This window comes from Myotis lucifugus, unplaced genomic scaffold (genome assembly GCF_000147115.1).
Source record: "Myotis lucifugus unplaced genomic scaffold, Myoluc2.0 scaffold_12, whole genome shotgun sequence".
Taxonomy (NCBI): Eukaryota; Metazoa; Chordata; class Mammalia; order Chiroptera; family Vespertilionidae; genus Myotis; species Myotis lucifugus.
Window position 1 is genome coordinate 14,002,138 of NW_005871060.1, and position 17,590 is coordinate 14,019,727.

The window sequence follows — 17,590 nt, forward strand, 5'->3', positions numbered from 1 at the left end:
ACCCCCACCCTGATCCGGGACACCCTTCAGGGCAAACCAGCCAGCCCCCACCCGTGCACCAGGCCTCTATCCTATATAATAAAAGGGTAATATGCAAATTGACCCTAACAGCAGAATGACGGAATGACTGGTCACTATGACGCACACTGACCACCAGGGGGCAGACGCTCAATGCAGGAGCTGCCCCTTGGTGGTCAGTGAGCTCCCACAGGGGAGTTCTGCTCAGCCACAAGCCAGGCTGCCGGCTGCCAGCACAGCGGTGGTGGTGGGAGCCTCTTCTGCCTCAGCAGCACTAAGGATGTCCGACTGTAGCTTAGGCCTGCTCCCCGCTGGCAAGTGGACATCCCCCAAGGGCTCCCAGGCTGCCAGAGGGATGTCTGACTGCCAGCTTAGACCCAATCCCCCAGGGAGCGGGCCTAAGCCAGCAGGTGGACATCCCCCGAGGGGTCCCTTACTGCGAGAGGGCATATGCCGGGCTGAGGGACCCCCCGAGTGCACAAATTTTTGTTCACCGCACTCTAGTATATATATATAAAACACATAGACACAGACAACAGTGTGGTGATATGAGAGGGAAGGGGTTGGAGTAGGTGGAGGTGGGCAAAGTGGGGGGGGGGGGCGGGAAATGGGGATGGAAAAAGACTTTGCTTGGGGCATTGGATGCACGATGCAGTGTGCAGATGATGTTTCATTGAGTTGCCTGTATAGTTTCGGGAACTAATATCACCCCAGTAAGTTTAAATAAATAAATAAATACGTAATTAAATAAGTAAGCAAGCAAATCCACCTAAAAAAAAGAAAAAGAGATATATGTATATGGTAAGTTCTGTACTTAAAAATAATAAATTTCATTCATGCATTGATTCAAAAGACACTTCTTTATCGTTCGCTTTGTGGTAAGCACTTTGTAACACTTAGTTTATACTGTAGACATGGTGGTCCCTGACCTCAGAGAGCTTCTGGTCTAGTGAGGGAGTCCAGATTGAAACAGATAACCACACAAATTGTATAATTACAAGCATAACATTCCGGGGGTGGGGGGGGGGATGTACAGGGTTGTCTGAAAGTGTATGACATGGGCAATTTACGGGGACTTGGGGAAATGGGGAGGCCTTTCTGAGGTGACATTTAAACTGAGGCCAGAAGGACACTTGGGAATTAGCCCAGTGAAGGTGTGGTAGAGAGATGGGTGTAGGAAGCGAGATGTAGTAGACTGTGCAGAGGCTTCACGTGGGAAGAGGCTTGGCCTGTTAAGAAGAAATGGAGACCAGGTGGAAGGAGCAGGCCAGAGGGAGAGACAGAGCTCTGTAAGATGTGGCTGGAGACAATAACAGGTAACCCACAATCACAGTTGTCCTCGGGACTGTGCTGGAAGGTCTAAGCAACAGACAAGATCAGATTTGTATTGTTAAAAGTGTACTCTGCTAGCTGTGTGGAGATGTTATTCCCTAGGGCAGAGGTCAGCACACTTTTTCTGTGAAGATCCAGATGGTAAATTTATTAGGTTTTGGGAACCATGAATTCTATCGCAGTTCCTCAGCTCTGCGCATGGCATGAAAGTAGCTATAGATGTAGGGGCATGAATGAACTTGACTGTGTTCCATAAAACTTTACTTATGGATGCTGACATTTGAATTTCATATATTTTCCTGTCATGAAATCTTTTTATTTAAACCATCTTAAAATACGAAAATCACTCCTAGATCCCAGGACATGCAAAGCCAGGTGGCGGCTGAATTTGGCCTGAGAGCCAGGTTTTCTGATCTCTTTTAACTTTTTCTGCTGTGCCTCTTAAGTGATAGTTTCGTTCTACCACAACATTTTACTTAAGTTGTCTACATTTTTTTCAACACTGGTAAAGGTCTCATCATTGCCAAATAAAAATGGGAACATAACCTCTCCTTTTTTATTTCTTTATATTATTGTTACATTTTTCATTTGACATGACTGACCCATTCTATTTTTTATCCACAGGCTTTTTATTTGTTAATATGGGTAATATTGTATATTTCCAGTTCATTTTTTTCTTCCCAAAGTGCTTTCTTCTTTCAAACCTCACACTGAATTTTCATATTTTTCTTACTTGGTAATAGTTCTAAAATTTAATTCTGGCATTCAAAAGAAAAACAAAGTAAAAAATACTAAGAGTAACACAATTGCAGGCAAACAATTTGTGTGACTTGATAAAATACTTTATTTACAGCAAAACAAACAACATCCATATAATTCCAATTCTACAAACACAACATTCTGACTTGGAAGGAAATCCGTAGTTGCTTTTAGTGGTGCACTATTCAGGCAGCTGCCCCCACAATGCTGGCGAGTGTTTTGGGGTATAAATGGTACAGACAGGTCGGGTACAAATTCCATCTGACTCAAATTCCATCTGACCCTATTAAGTATATGATATTGGACAACCTAATTTCTTAGAATCAAAGTTTCCCTGATGGATGCAAAATACATAGTGTATGGGAATTTCCATCCACCTTTCTTCCCCTGTAGTCATAATCTTTTATCAGATGGAAGTAACCATGTTAAAAAATTGTGGGGGAAAACAGTTTGTATTTGGTAGTGGTGAGGGTGTTAGTTTTGGTTTTAACATTATACAGATATGAAGTTAAAAAAGAAAAACTAGCAGTTTCTAAAAATAAAAGCAATGTACATTTAAAAGGTAGTATAGATGATAAATACCTGCGCCGTTCATTAATATTTCCTTTGCCTTGTTTATTTTACTTCTGAAAACTTAGGTTTGACAGTTCTCTGGAAGAACCATCTAAGAGTGGACCTCACCCACCTGCAACCCCTCAGGTTTTATTAGTACATAGTGGTAGCCATGTAGCCACACTTTCTAAAGTGACTACATATTCTAGGTAGAGTTTTTTTCTTCCTGGTGTGTCTAAATTTTAATGCTGGTGGTGAAATAAAACGCTAAAACTCTTTGACTAAAAAGCAAAAGAGATCGTAGATTACAGAACTGGCATCATTCTTATGTGGACAAGGAAGCTTGGCGCTCAGCCCTGGAACACCGCTTGACACTGCATTTATATTTTTCACTTTTTGTTTAGATTTAAGTTTTAATGTGGAGTCAGGAAAGCTGTGCCTTTTATTTATTCACTGTGATTTGGAAAGTCAACTTTATTGAGTTTGTCATAAGTCTACTTTAACTCATGAACACATTCACCTCTAAAAACGGAACGAGAGAGTTCCAGATACCCAGACATATTCTAAAGGTATTCAAGTTAATTCTTCTTATGAGATTTTGCTGGACTCTGGGGATACTAAGTCCTTTTATATTATTATTGTGATACAGTATGACGAAAGAAATTCCTTTTCTTCTTAAAGGAGAAGGATAATTTAGTTGGTTTGTCTTTTAGCTGATTTTTAAAAATAGATTTGTGTTTCTGGTTATTATTCACTATTACCTCCCCCAAATAGTAACCATTGCTTCAAAGATGCAGTGTAATTGAGAAACTCAAAGTTGAATCACTTGGTAACTTTATTCTTCCACTTTGCATGACATGCATGCTATCCTGCTCTGCCTCTGATAGCCTCTTTCTTTCCTCTTTCCAGCCCCCATTCCTCCTTTCCTCGCCATGCACAGCAGTTATTAAAACATGGCCATACACTTCAATTGAAGTACACGCTTGCCAAAAAGTTTATACCTACACTTAAATCTTTGTAACTTTAAAAAATACGACTTGCCACCATTTCTTTAATTTGGCTTCTAATGGCTTATAAAGTTACTACAGACCCGGTGCACAGAATTCGTGCAGGGGTTGGGGGTAGTCCCTCAGCCCGGTCTGAGTCCTCTCACAATCTGGGACCCCTCAGGAGATGTCGGGTATAAACCAGCAGTTGGACATCTCTCTCGCAATCCGAGACGCTGCATGCACCAGTAATCATACTTTTCATACAGGTGAAAGGCATCTTGCTGTTGTATGAGCAGCTACATTTTTTTTGCCCTGATTATAAAAAGTAGTACATAACATGATCCTCTGAGGCAGTAGTACCATTTTCCCTATCTTATGGGTGGAAAAACTGAAGCAGAGAGAAGTTAATTAATTGGCTTTGTCACACAGTTATAAGTGTCAGAACCAGGGCTGACCACAAAATGTGCAAGCCAGAGTCCATGCATGTCATCGCTGCATCATCCTGTTTTTTCAGTGTTAGAGTAGCCTTGCCAGGTTTTAATTTTTAAATCTAAGAGACTGTTCCCAGTATATAGGGGGTAGGGTCCCTAGGACTAGCCGGCGATCAGGGCTGATCTGTGGGGCGACCTGCAGGCAGGGTGATTGGGGGACCCCCCGCTGGCACCCGCCTTGCTGGCCACCTGGCGCAGTCCCCTGGCCAGCCCCCCGCCACCACCCCCATCGCAGCCGCCAGTTGCCTCTTGCTTTGGGAGGTGACAGGCAGGGTGCTCACTGGCCAGCCCCGCCCCCTGAGTGCTGCTGTCACCACCACTGGTTGCCTCCCTCTGGGAAGGGGGGGGACAGACGCTCAACACTCAACCAGTTGTTCCACTGGTCATTCCACTGTTCTGTCAGTTTGCTTATTAGGGTTTTATTATACAGGATAGCCAATGGAACAAGGAATAATGGATTATCAAATGCTTCCAACAGGGAGAAGAGGCTTATGTCAACCTCACAGTTTTCTACATCTGAGCTCTCATTAACCTGGAATGAGTTTGGCACATAATTACTTGGTGTTGGAAGTGGCCATTGTCATGAATTTTGACAAAAATAGTCATAGTATAGTGAGGATATTCATTAATAACTTGTAGACATAAATGAAGAAGAAAAGAGGTCACAGGTTTTACACTATGCACTTTAGATTTTCTTAATAAAAAAATTCTCAATTCCAATTTGATAATCAAATTTGGAAATCATTATAGTCCTAATGATGGAATGTTAATTCCTGTTCAGGTGTTTGACCTTTTTTCAAAGACCAAAGGAAAATAATTACAATTTTAAGTAATAAATGTTCTGAGGATAAAATTTCATACCAGCATTTTAATCTTTACAGAGCAAATTGAAAATAAATTATAGAACATTAACACAGAAGGTGTTAGTCATCACTACTTTTTATTTATTTTACAAAGGTGCTTGCCCTTCCCAAACAGCTTTACTCTCAACATTTTAAACAGTTATTTCGTATTCATATTAATATGCATTACTGCTTCTGAGTAGGCAGCTGTGGTACCTCTTCTCCTGAAAACACAAGTCTCATTAAAATGTCAGGCTTTGGGAGTATATCATCTCTGAGGTTAAACCCTTTCTGTAGAGACAGTTTGGAATAGTCGACATAGCCTTTTTCCTTTCTCTGCTTATAGAAATTCACACTTCATATTTAGGTTTATTTTCTGTTTAGTTGTTGACAACTCAGTCTTCAAATGTTTGCTGTTATGTGATATTGATTTCATTTTAAATAGGATTAGAGACAGTGAAAAATACATTCATAAATGCTTGTACCTCAAAAACAAGTTTTATGGAGGATTATAGTATATCAAATTTTAATTTCTTAAAAAAAATCATAGCAACAATAAATGACCCGAACTCCTATTACCTTTCTGACATGTCACACCTGTGTATGTCTAATTATTAATATAGTATGGTTGCTCTCTTATCTTCATTATGCTACCTCTTCTCACTTCCCTTTTTGTGCCTCTTCTCTGTTTTTCTTTCCCTACCTATCAATTTAAGCAGCTCTACAAGAAATGTGGTGACAAGTTCCTTGGAAGCTTTTCAAAACTTTTCTACCTTATCTTCTCCTGCTAGATACAGTGCGGCGGTTCTGAGCAGCACAGCCGCTCATGTGTCTGCTGTTCTTGCTGCAAAAACCAGGTAGAGCTACATGTACAGTGTGTGTCTGTTGCGATGCCAACACTTTTCACTGCCTTACACGTCACATCAAAGAAAACACTCCCTTTGTTATGAGATCACCATCATATTGTCTAGGTTGTAGATACATTCTACAGTGTGTATTACCGATTTTGCTTTAAATCATCCTTGTATCTTTTTACTGCCATCTGTCTATGATACTTCTCAGTTATGTAGGTTATTGCATGTTGTGTGCCTGTCGACTTTGGGGATTTTATAATTTGTAGTTTTTATATCTTAAGCAGATCAGGTATAAATAGGTATTTGAAGTTTTTACTGGTTTTATCTTGTCCCACAAACTGATTATATTTGAGAGTGATCACTATTTTTTGTAATACACCTTCCTCCCAGTAAAAGAATAAAAGCTTTTTATTTTTGTGGGGTTTTGTTTATACATAATTTCTAGTGTCCTTTTATAGCATCAAATGCGTTTAAGATGGCATTGATAAATGGTGAAAATTTAATCAATTCTATATTAATGAGTAAAATAATATAATATACTACTAGCCCTCTTTTCACCCTCTTTCTACTGTTTAGTTCTGTCTGTCTGTCTGTCTGTCTCTATCTCTCACTGCTTTCTGCTATTGGTAGTGTGATTTTCCAACTTAAAACTCTTTCTAACAGCTCACCAGACTCTCCAGTCCTGAAAAGTATCACTCACTCCTGGATGCACTTTGCATCAGCCTTGTTTCCAAGCCTTTAGCTTTTTCATATCTCCAACCCTCGAGGAAATCGACTGACTCTATCCAGGTTAAGAAAACAAGGTACTATGGGAGCAGATGTCACAGTGGTGGTTTGCTGTAAAAGACACTTTCTGTAACACTTAACCACCATATTAACAGGCCAGATGTGAAATTCCTAGAACTGATTCATGTCCAGTTTTCACTTAACTACTTCCAATGCACTGCTAATGCACAGCATGCTGTTTTGTATGATTATTAACTTGCCTTTTAACCCTTTGTGACATCTTTTGTTAGCACAGTTGGTGTTTGGTGTGAAGTTACGAGTCATTGTGCAAGTATTTAAATTACAGTAGAACCCTGTCTCTTATTTCATGGATATAGCTATACTAGAATATTTAAATGTTTAGTAAGACATACCTTTACACCTTCTGAAAAAATGGTAAAGAATAATAGAATAATTGGTTTTGTTTGTCTAATGTCTTGCAGTTCTCAAATATGAAGGTTGTACTTGGGCCATATCTGGGAAATACTGAAACAAAAAAATTAATTTTCTCCTCAACTTAACAAATATGGCAAAAATTATTGTGTATAATCAAAAATAAATATATCCCAAGTATTCATTACTAATGGTATAATTTTAGTGAAATAACTCTAAAACGATTTCTGACAGAACATAAATTAATGTCAGTGTATACAACTGTGACTATAGTTAGTAAAAGCCTGATATCACACAGGTTCATGTTTGTATATCCTGCCCACTGTTATGGAGATTTTCGATATACTTAATTATAATCCTGGGTAACTTTAAGGGAGGTGTTTAAACAAGGAGAGAGATCATTGCCCATATGCCTAAGAAGAAACATCTGAAGTTATGTTATATTTGTGGAGTTGTGAGTAATAAAGGAGCAGTCCTCTTTCATTGTCAGGGTTAAGTCTCCACAGTGACAGGTTACTGACCACATTTGGAATAGTATTTCCAGAAAAGCACCTGGTGCATTAAAAAAAGACACACAAAAACACACGCACTAAATGGCCAGTGGTATGTTTTGATTGACAACAAATGGAGATGGGGTAGGGAAAAATACTGGTTCTGTGAAAATATTCCCGTTGTCCACTTCTGGCATTCCAGTAAGTTATTTTGCTCTCACTGTTTAACAAAAAAAGAACAACATAAAAATTCTTGCGTACCTTGTTCAATTGGAGAATTTTAATGCTTTTCACTTGTTGTAAAACTAAAAACGATTTTATAACTTTTTTGTATATAGCTACTACATATAGGGCAATCTGTCTTTAAGCAGCAATGAATTACTCTAAAAGAAATAAATCCTAGATACTTTCCCCTTCAAGTCAAGCATCTTGTTGCTTAAATAAACTTTTTGTTTTAAAAAAAAATGGTGTTATGGACTGATTGAGCTAGTGTTAGTAGTCATTATCACCACTTTTTACTAACAGCAATTGGCACAAACTAAATGTATTTTGATATTTGGGAAAGGAAAGTGGTCCCGTACCAGGTTAGCCAGTTGGCATTCTGAAAAACAGGAGCACAGGATACCTGAGGAGACCTTGCTACCGCAGTGAGAAGGGACCGAAAAGCAGCTGGGAGGGACAGTGTCAGAGATGTTTTATCTTGGATGTTTACTTTTGTGTTACAGTAATCTTTAAAATTATAATAAAGTATCATAGAATACCAAACTTGTTTCTCCCCACTATAGTGTATTTAACACTTTGAATTTGGTACAAAAGTCTAAGTCAGTGATGGCAAATCTATGACATGCGTGTCAGAGGTGACACGTGAACTCATTTTTTTGGTTGATTTTTCTTTGTTAAATGGCATTTAAATATATAAAATAAATATCAAAAATATAAATCTTTGTTTTACTATGGTTGCAAATATCAAAAAATTTCTTTATATGACACGGCACCAGAGTTAAGTTAGGGTTTTTCAAAATGCTGACACGCCGAGCTCAAAAGGTTCGCCATCACTGGTCTAAGTTAAAGGATTTTGTTAGAAAAATACAAAAAAAATTTGTAAACAGAATTCTGGAAGGAAGGAGACTCATGACTCCTATATATGTCCAGGTTCATTTACAGAATTCTGATGGAGAAAACTATAAAATAAAAAGTTGCTTATAATTATGACTCTTTTAGAAATATTCCTTTCCTACCACTTCAGAGTCTATGTATTAGTATATAAATTTTTATAAGATTTAGTAAAAACTGTTTAATCTAAACATTGATAATTAAACCCATGCTATACAATTGGCCCTTTAAAAAAATTTAAATATGTAATTAGAGTAAAGTCACCTCAAGAGTATTCTTCAAACAGAGTTTTTCTTTGAAAATAGACTTAAAATTTCCAACTGTTCTCAATCTGCAGCTGAAATTTAATAGTTAAACAAATGTGGGAAAGGAATGTAAACTCAAGATAAATCAGGTTGCTGACACTGAAAGTAAACTTTTCTCCTTTTTTCTGTTTTTCCTCATTAGCTCCGTTTTAAAAAGAAATCTTTGCTTTATTAGTATACTAGAGGCCCGGTGCACAAAAATTCGTGCACTTGGGGGTGTCCCTCAGCCCAGCCTGTGCCCTCTCGCAGTCTGGGACCCCTTAGGGGGGGATCTGACTGACAGCTTAGGCCCACTCCCTGCTGCACTTGCAGCTGTCAGCCCAGCTTGTGGCTGAGTGGAGCTCCCCCTGTGGGAGCGCACTGACCACCAGGGGGAAGCTCCTGTGTTGAGCGTCTTCCCTCTAGTGGTCAGTGTGCATCATAGCAACTGGTCATTCCACCATTAAGGTCAATTTGCATATTATCCTTCTATTATATAGGATTTTTCTCCATTTTCAGTTTTTGAAATATGAAACATAAACTTTGGTATTCTTGAGATGGAAGTAATATTTAACATTTCATTTCAATGTTTGTTTATCTGTCAAACTAGTGAACATGACCATATTTGATTCTTACCTTCTGTGGCATGAATCAAGGGTGTTCGTGGATTTACTCTGGTTTCCTCAATAGAATCTTTTAGAAGCATTTTAATTTTTTTAGAATTTAGGTATACCTTAAACAATTTAAATTTCCAAAAAAATATGAGTCTTTAACTTTAGAAATAAGATACCAACCTAATTTAGGTAATCATGACATACTATGTTAATAAATTAGTCATTAATTTAAAAGTATTTTGCTGTTTCCCTCACCAGTGTGGCTCAGTTGGCTGAGCATTGTCTCCTGCACCGAAAGGTCATCAGTTTGATTTCTGGTCAGGGCACGTGCCCAGGTTGTGGGTTCAGTCCCATCAGGGTGTGTATGGGAGGTAACCGATCAAATTTTATCCCCACTTAAAGTTTAGTAACTGAGGCTTAGAGATGTAAAATAATTTGTCCATCGCACAGCTTTTAAAAGCTGCTCATAGCATTTATAATAATAAATTAGACCGGACGTCCTTCCGGACAACTTTCCGGACGAAGCCGGGGCTGCAAGGGAAGCCCGGGTCTGGGTGCCTGCCGGCAGCTGGAGGGAAGTCCAGGTCCCAGGTGCCAGAGGGAAGCCAGTGCCGGCAGCCAGGGGAAGGAAGGCCTACTCTTGCACGAATTTCATGCATTGGGCCTCTAGTTATACTGCTTAAGCTGTTTCTGTTAATATTATTTATTCTGTCGTCTTTATTGGTTATTGTGTCCAGCATTGCCATTAAGTAAGCAATCTTTCACTTTTTATTTATTATGAAAATTATCAGAGTGCTTAAAATTTTCATTGTATAGTATGCTCTAACATCAAGCAGGTTTGAGTTTTTCATTAAACTGATTAGATGCCCCGCCAGTGTGGCTCAGTGGTTGAGCATGGACCTATGAATCAGGAGGTCACAGTTCGATTCCCAGTCGGGGCGCATGCCTGGGTTGCAGGCCCAATCCTCAGTAGGGGTCATGCAGGAGGCAGCCGATCGAGGATTCTCTCTCATAATTGATGTTTCTCTCCCTCTCCCTTCCTCTCTGAAATCAATAAAAAATATATTTTAAAAACTGATGAGAACTTATAAAGGTAGTGGCTCTATTATACCTGAATTTAGGGAACACTATTTCAAGAAAGTTAAAATAGCATTAGTATGATTTTTCAAAACTGTTCAGGTGCCCCAAGACCACCCCCAGGTTTGACAATTCACTAGAGGGATCACAGAACTCTTATACTCATGGCTAAGATTTATTACAGTGAAAAAATACAAAGCAAAATCAGCAATTGGAAAAGTTGTGAGATCAAGTCTGGAAGAAATGAGACTCAAGTTTCCAAAAGCCCTCTCCCAGTGAAGCCACACAGGATGTGCTTGATTCCTCAGCCATGAGTTATAACAAAACGTGCAAAGTGTTGTCAACCAGAAGCTCATTAGAAACTAAGTACCTAAGACAAGGATTTTATAATGAGGCTCGTTATGTAGGCACGCTGTGCCTAATTCATACTGAAATTCCAGACTCTCAGAAGGAAAGCAGGTATTCAGCATAAACAATATTGTTTATATAGTTTGGGCACAGTGAGCAGCTCTTATCTTTCAGAGAAAGTTTTATATGACTGTAGGGAACCATTTACGAGCCAACTCCCAAATGCCAGTCAAAGGCCAGCCTTGCAAGTGGGCCTTCCTAAGGGAAGGCAGCCTCGGGCCTACTTAGTTAGGTGTTATCCAAGTTTCAAGAGGCATTGGGGAAATCAGGCATTCCTGTTCATTTGTAAGCATAGTGGACATGACTGAATTTGAAATTTATTTCCCTTGAAATAATCTCAACCAAACTAAATAATTAAGCAGTATTTATTTTATTGAAGTCATTAATATAGTATCCTATCTTTGTCCGTGTGTTGCTCTAGCTCAGTGATGGCGAACCTTTTGAGCTCGGCGTGTCAGCATTTTGAAAAACCCTAACTTAACTCTGGTGCCGTGTCACATATAGACATTTTTTGATATTTGCAACCATAGTAAAACAAAGACTTATATTTTTGATATTTATTTTATATATTTAAATGCCATTTAACAAAGAAAAATCAACCAAAAAAATGAGTTCGTATGTCACCTCTGACACGCGTGTCATAGGTTCGCCATCACTGCAGCTGTTGCTTTCAGATAGTGAAGAAATTGAGTTTCTATGCATGAAGTTATCTGAGTAACCAGGACTTTATTATTGAATTTTTATTGAAAAGTTAGGATGTATTGTTCTTATTGTTGTTATAACAACTCTTATTATTTCAATTGAGAAAAACTGTTATTGTATTGTGTCATTCCAAAGTGCATATTTTATCATCTGAGCTAAATTTTTTTTTGGAAATGACATATAATCATAAATAATAAATAACTGGGTGGTGAAAGCCACATGATCCTCTAAATCAAGCACAGGTAAGGCCTCCTGTTAAGCAAATAACTCTGAGAGCGGACAGTGGCGGTCTCGCCTCTTGTTTTCCTGTGCTATGAACATAGAACAGAGGATGTTCTGTTAGACGGGAGATGTTCTCTCTGTTTACCACTGTGTGAACAGTGTGAAGCACAGTGTCTGGCAGATCGCAAGTGCTTAAATATTTATTGAATGAAAGAGTGACTGAGTCTGTGAGCAAAAGAGTGACTCGTGAGATGTCAGAGAAACCAGAAGAATGTGGGAAACGGTAAAGAAACATCTGTGCTATTTCATAGAGATTTTTCAGGGATTCTTTAATAATTGCTTATTTTATTCTAGATGATTGAATGTTGCGATAGAGGAATAGGAAATCAAAGGATTGGCTGTGTAAGTTTTTTAATAGCCCAAGGTAGACCCTTTTCTTTTTTTAGAGAGGCAATCCCTGAGTCATGGTTTTAGAGTATTTTATTTTTAAATATCAATTAAATGATGATTATTTTTGTTTTCCTTAGAGATTTAATAGGCTGAGAAAATCAAATGATCCGTGCCAGGTTAGCTTGCTACCACGTCACCAAAAATGTTTTCTTATTTTCCTTCCAGCAACACCCAGGAGCCTTCTCCGCACTTGGCGCCATCAGCAGCGTCAGCACAGCGTATGCCTGAGAGGCCGGAGAGCCCAGCCTTCGCCAGACCAGGGGTGGCCGGGCTCACAACTGCTGCTGCCTTCAAGCCTCTGGGGTCCACCAGCGTTATCAAGTCACCCAGCTGGCAGCGGCCAAGCCAAGCAGGTACTCCAAGGAAATCACCGGCTTTTTGCTTTCCTTAAGTGTAATTATGAAAATGTGTTCTGGGATATATGATAGATTCCATTGGTGAAACCCATTCTCGACTATCTAAAAGGACTGCAGAGAACAGCTACAGCTGTTTTCCTCTCTGAAGTGTTCCATAAACATTTTCTCTGTGTGTTTGGTATTATTGCCATTTGCTATGCATAACTGCAGAATTGGGCAATTTCTTGTTTCCCATGTTACTCAGGAAGCATGTGTAGAGTTGGAAATTTGGGGTCTTATTAACAAACTATATTGTTGGGAGGTTACCTTGAAAATGTAACATTTTAGTTTTGATGATAAGTGAAACATAACAACAGAAGCATTTGTTGCCATCAGACAATATTGAAGGAAGGCACATTGACTTCTTGTCCTCTGAAGATTCACAAGGCAGAGTGGAAGGAGGACCCCGTACTAGAAAGGGAGCATTTGAGCAGCGTAGGGCCAGTCTGGAAACCTGAGCTTTCACTCTCTTCTATAGATAAGTAGCTTTACATAAAGTCACTTAACCCCTTTGATCCTGTTTTCTAACCTGCGGGATGTAGGAAGACTAAATGATCTCCTGTTCCAACGTGAACAAAGTTTATGACTGTCGGACTAAAGTAACTGTTTCAACAGGAAGGTGGGACTGTACTTAAAGGTTGCCAGTCCCACACTTAGCTTTCATCTCTTTCCATTCTTTGCACTCTCCCTGGACGATTTTCCATCCAGGTTTCTATTAGTCGCTGATGATTTATACAGTCCTCTCTCCTGGACTTCATTTCCTCAAACCATGTTGACCTACTTGCTGTTTCCAGGTAGCCCCTCAAATGCAGCATGGCCGAAAATGTCACTACCTATCTCTTAGTGGTACACCCACCCAGTCACCAAAGCTGGGATGTGAACTTACCACCTCCCACTCCCTACTCCTGTCCTCAAAGAAATTAACACCTAATAATTCTACTTCTTAGTATTTCTCAAATTTATTTTCTTCTCTCCACTGTGTTGGTTCAGGTCTTGTCCTTCAAACAACTAGCTTGTAACTAATTTCCCTGCCCCCTTCTGTCTGTCTGTAGCCAGTGATCTTTCTGCAGCTCCGACTTACCCGTCTCTGTCCTGCTATAGGTGCTTTGCTTAACCTGCCATTTAAGACCTTGTTTACTCTGGCCTAGCTATCTCCTCAAGCTCGTCTCCTGCTGCTCCCAATTGGGTATGATCGAAACTATTTGAAAGAAAACACAATTTTATTACTTTTTAAAACTTAAAATATTTAGACTAAAATCATCAGCCTCAGAAATTTCTGGACTATTAATTAACTTAGCAAGACCTTTTCCCTTGGCGAAAAATGCTGACAGCTCAGCCCATGCATTTTTAATTATTTCCATTTACTTAAAGCTTATCCATGACCATGGAGATTTGCTGTAAATATTTCGCATGTGCATTAAAATACAGAAAATACCTCAAAGATTTATTTGGTATGGTAATTGGAAGGGATCAGAGAATATTTCCTAAAAGAGCGAGGACAAGACTAAGTTTCTGAGATAGAAACTGAAGTAGGGCACAAAATATATGTACCATGGAGGGCAGAAAATATATGTAATCTGGAAATTCAGAAATTGTGGTCAAAATAACACTTCACCTATTAAAGTGAAAAGGAAAAATTTCACTTGATGTGGAAATTCTGGAGAATATACTACAGCAAAATTACCACAAGAGGGCGACAGAATCCTTTCTTCTCTGAATAATCAAGGCAGGCAGTATAATTACAGTCATGATTCACATGGTCAGTATTTAAAATGTTACACATTTTTAGGAACATATAAGTGAATTTAATTTGAACAAAACTATAACAATATAAAACATTAAACATTCTATCACATTATAAAGCATTAATATTATAAAAAGAAAATGTTTCGCCATTGTGAAGTTTGTTGAATTTCATCATGATGCTTACTTAGCTCAAATCAGAAAGTATTTGCAGGACACCTGCTGTTTTTCTTGCTCTAGGTGCTTCATACTGACCTTTAATGAGTTATTATGTTATATGTAAACTAGAGGCCCTATGCACAAAATTTGTGCAAGGGGCTCGGCCCTCGCAGCTGTGTCAGCCATGGCTTCGTCCGGAAGGACGTCCAGAAGGTCGTTCAGCTGTGTGGTCTAATTAGCATATTAGGCTTTTATTATTATAGATGTTACTTATTTTACACTATTTTGTAAAAGTTGTGAAATAAGTAAAAAATCCCCAGCTTCTCAGATTCTCTTATTCTATTCTGCCTAACAGAGTACCATATTTTAAAACAAAACAAAACACCTCAGAATCTACACTGAGTCTTATAAACAGTTTCAAGAGCTTCCTAATGCAAATGAAAAGTTCTTTTGATTTAGAAGGTGATAGGTGCCTCATGGGTTCTTGTGTTCCTCACATTCACCTGTGAAAACTGCACTGTCATCCAAAGGGAAGCAAGAACTACAAAGGCAGGTTGCTGGGCTAGGAGGACTTAGGTAAAGCATCAAGGCAGGTGGCCTACTCCTCTCACATGGGAATTTCAGGCTCTTTCTCTTGATAATTCACAGCTGTGCACTAGTGTGAGTGAATAAAGGGAAAGTAAATTTTTTTATCCTCCTCTCCCCCCATCACCAAAGAGTGACTATTACCAGTGATGTCATTTACAAATAATTCCTACAGAAGGATGGTATCAAAATCACGGAATTGCAGCCTGTGACCCACTTAGTTGATCCTGAAATCAGTTTAATGGATCATAGATAGTATTTTCATTAAAAAATGAAATAGAATAGAAAATATAAGAATATTTTAATATATTAAGGGAGGTATCAAGTTGTGAAGATGTGGTTTTAGTTAACATGGGTATATAGTAAGCCCTCGGGTTACATGGGAGATCCATTCCTACGGCGCCACGTAACGCGATTTTCGCTGTAAATAGGAACCCACCTACATAAGCACCTATGTCACTCACATGGAGCACATACACAGCAGTAATGAAGTGAAACAGTAAAAAAAATTTAAAAGAAAGATAACAATTCCTGACCTTTACTTGTGGTAAATAAATAATAGAAAACATAAAGCACATATGTACATATGTTGAAATGATGGAACTTTTTTTTATCCTATATAATAAAAGGCTAATATGCAAATAGCCTGAACAGCGGAACAACTGAACAGCTGGTTGCTATGACATGCGCTGACCACCAGGGGGCATGTGCGGAACATGGCGGGCATTGGCCATGGCAGGATGGTGGAGCAGGTGATTGGGGGCACCAAACCAAGGTGGGGCGCTGGTCACTGTGATCAGGGCGAGCCTCTGGTGGTTACTGAAAATTATTTGCTCCTGCACACCATGGTCCTGCTGGGTGCTCACACCTGCAGCCGGTGCCAGAGCCACCTCTAGCACCCACTGCCAGTGCCCGGCGCCAGTCCCGCTCACTCGGTGCCATCAGTGGGTGCAAGTGGCGGCTGCCGGCCCTGATTGCCCCTGAGGGCTTCTCCACATCCCCCTGCTCCTAAGAGGTGATCGGGGCAGCAGCCGCCGATTGCACCTGCTGACAGTGCTGGCCCCGCTCGCACCCGCTGCTGCCGCCGGCCCCAATCGCTCCGCGCCACCATCAGCAGGTGCGAGTGGGGCCGGCGCTATCAGCACGTGGGAGCAGCAGCGGAAGCGGGGCTGCGGCAGACGGGACTGGGGGCCACAGCAGGAGGCGCTCGGAGGGGGCACGGAGGATGGGCCGAGACCCTCCCTTGTGCCTACCACAGCTTTGTGCCCCATAGTTCCTTTCAAGGTGCACGAATCCGTGCACTGGGCCCCTAGTTATAAATAAATGGGAGATGGCAACGTAACCACAAAACGATGTACGTCGAGTCCGATGTAACCCGAGGACTGCCTGTATAAGTAACTGTATATATATACATACAAACATATATTTTAGGTCAGCAGATAAAGTATATTTAAATACTGTGTTTTATAGTTTAAAAGTTTGGGAGTCATTTATTTAAATATTATTTTAGTTATACTCTGTCTGTTGGGTGATGACTAATGTAATTGTGAAATGATAGCTTGAAAAAAAAAAGACTGCATTGAAAGGGCTAATTGGAATTTGAAGACATACTAGTATATTCTGAACCTGTCATGGGTTTACCTCCTCTGAAGTTCTGACTTTAAATCTTCGATCATTTCACTTGTGGTGTTACATAGCCTGTGTACCAGAAGTCTTTCAGAACACAGCATTGCTATACTAGCTGATAACTAGGAACCAGGTTTGTGTATACCAGTAACAGCATTATAACTCAGATTGGACCTTCTTTTCCTCAGGCATGTAGTTTAGTATACACCACCGCACATACACAAGCTTGCCAGTGACTGACAAAAAGCTAGATATTTTACCTGGCCAGTGTGGCTCAGTGGTTGAGTGTTGACCCATGAACCAGGAGGTCGTTATTGAATCCCGGGTCAGGGCACATGCCCAGGTTGCAGTTGTATGCTTGATCCCAGTAGGAAATATGCAGGAGGCAGCCCATCAATGATTCTTTCTCATCATTGATGTTCCTATCTCTCCCTCTCCCTTCTTCTCTCTGAAATCAATTATATATATTTAAAAAAGCACTAAATATTTTAGGATGCAAAATGTTCAAAAGTTCATAGTATGCACAAAAGAATTAAGATACAAAAGAAGTTAGAATCCAAGCTTGAATTTTACATAAGCGAGCAAAACTACTTTTGACTCACCTGTATCTTTGGTTAGACTTCCATAATTCAGAAGCAATAGTCCCTTTAGAAATTTGACTTGATCTAGAAAAATAGGCGAGATTCTTCTTGTCATTTTTCAGAATTGGGGATATATACTTTTTTA

General features: G+C 39.6%; 1 protein-coding gene and 1 long non-coding RNA gene across 7 annotated transcripts in view; both read left to right on the forward strand.

Moving 5' to 3' along the window:
• Positions 1-17,590, forward strand: part of PDLIM5 (PDZ and LIM domain 5) — a 210,703-nt gene that overhangs the window by 154,548 nt on the left and 38,565 nt on the right. For all 6 annotated transcript variants that reach the window (XM_014452092.2, XM_014452094.2, XM_014452095.2 and 3 more), the window contains one exon: positions 12,522-12,709. In XM_014452092.2, coding sequence (XP_014307578.1) covers positions 12,522-12,709 — 188 coding nt within the window. The remainder of the gene's footprint in view (positions 1-12,521; positions 12,710-17,590) is intronic.
• Positions 2,980-6,549, forward strand: LOC111825052. The gene is made up of 3 exons (XR_002828167.1): positions 2,980-3,230; positions 5,703-5,840; positions 6,509-6,549. It is a non-coding gene; the product is annotated as an uncharacterized LOC111825052 (long non-coding RNA).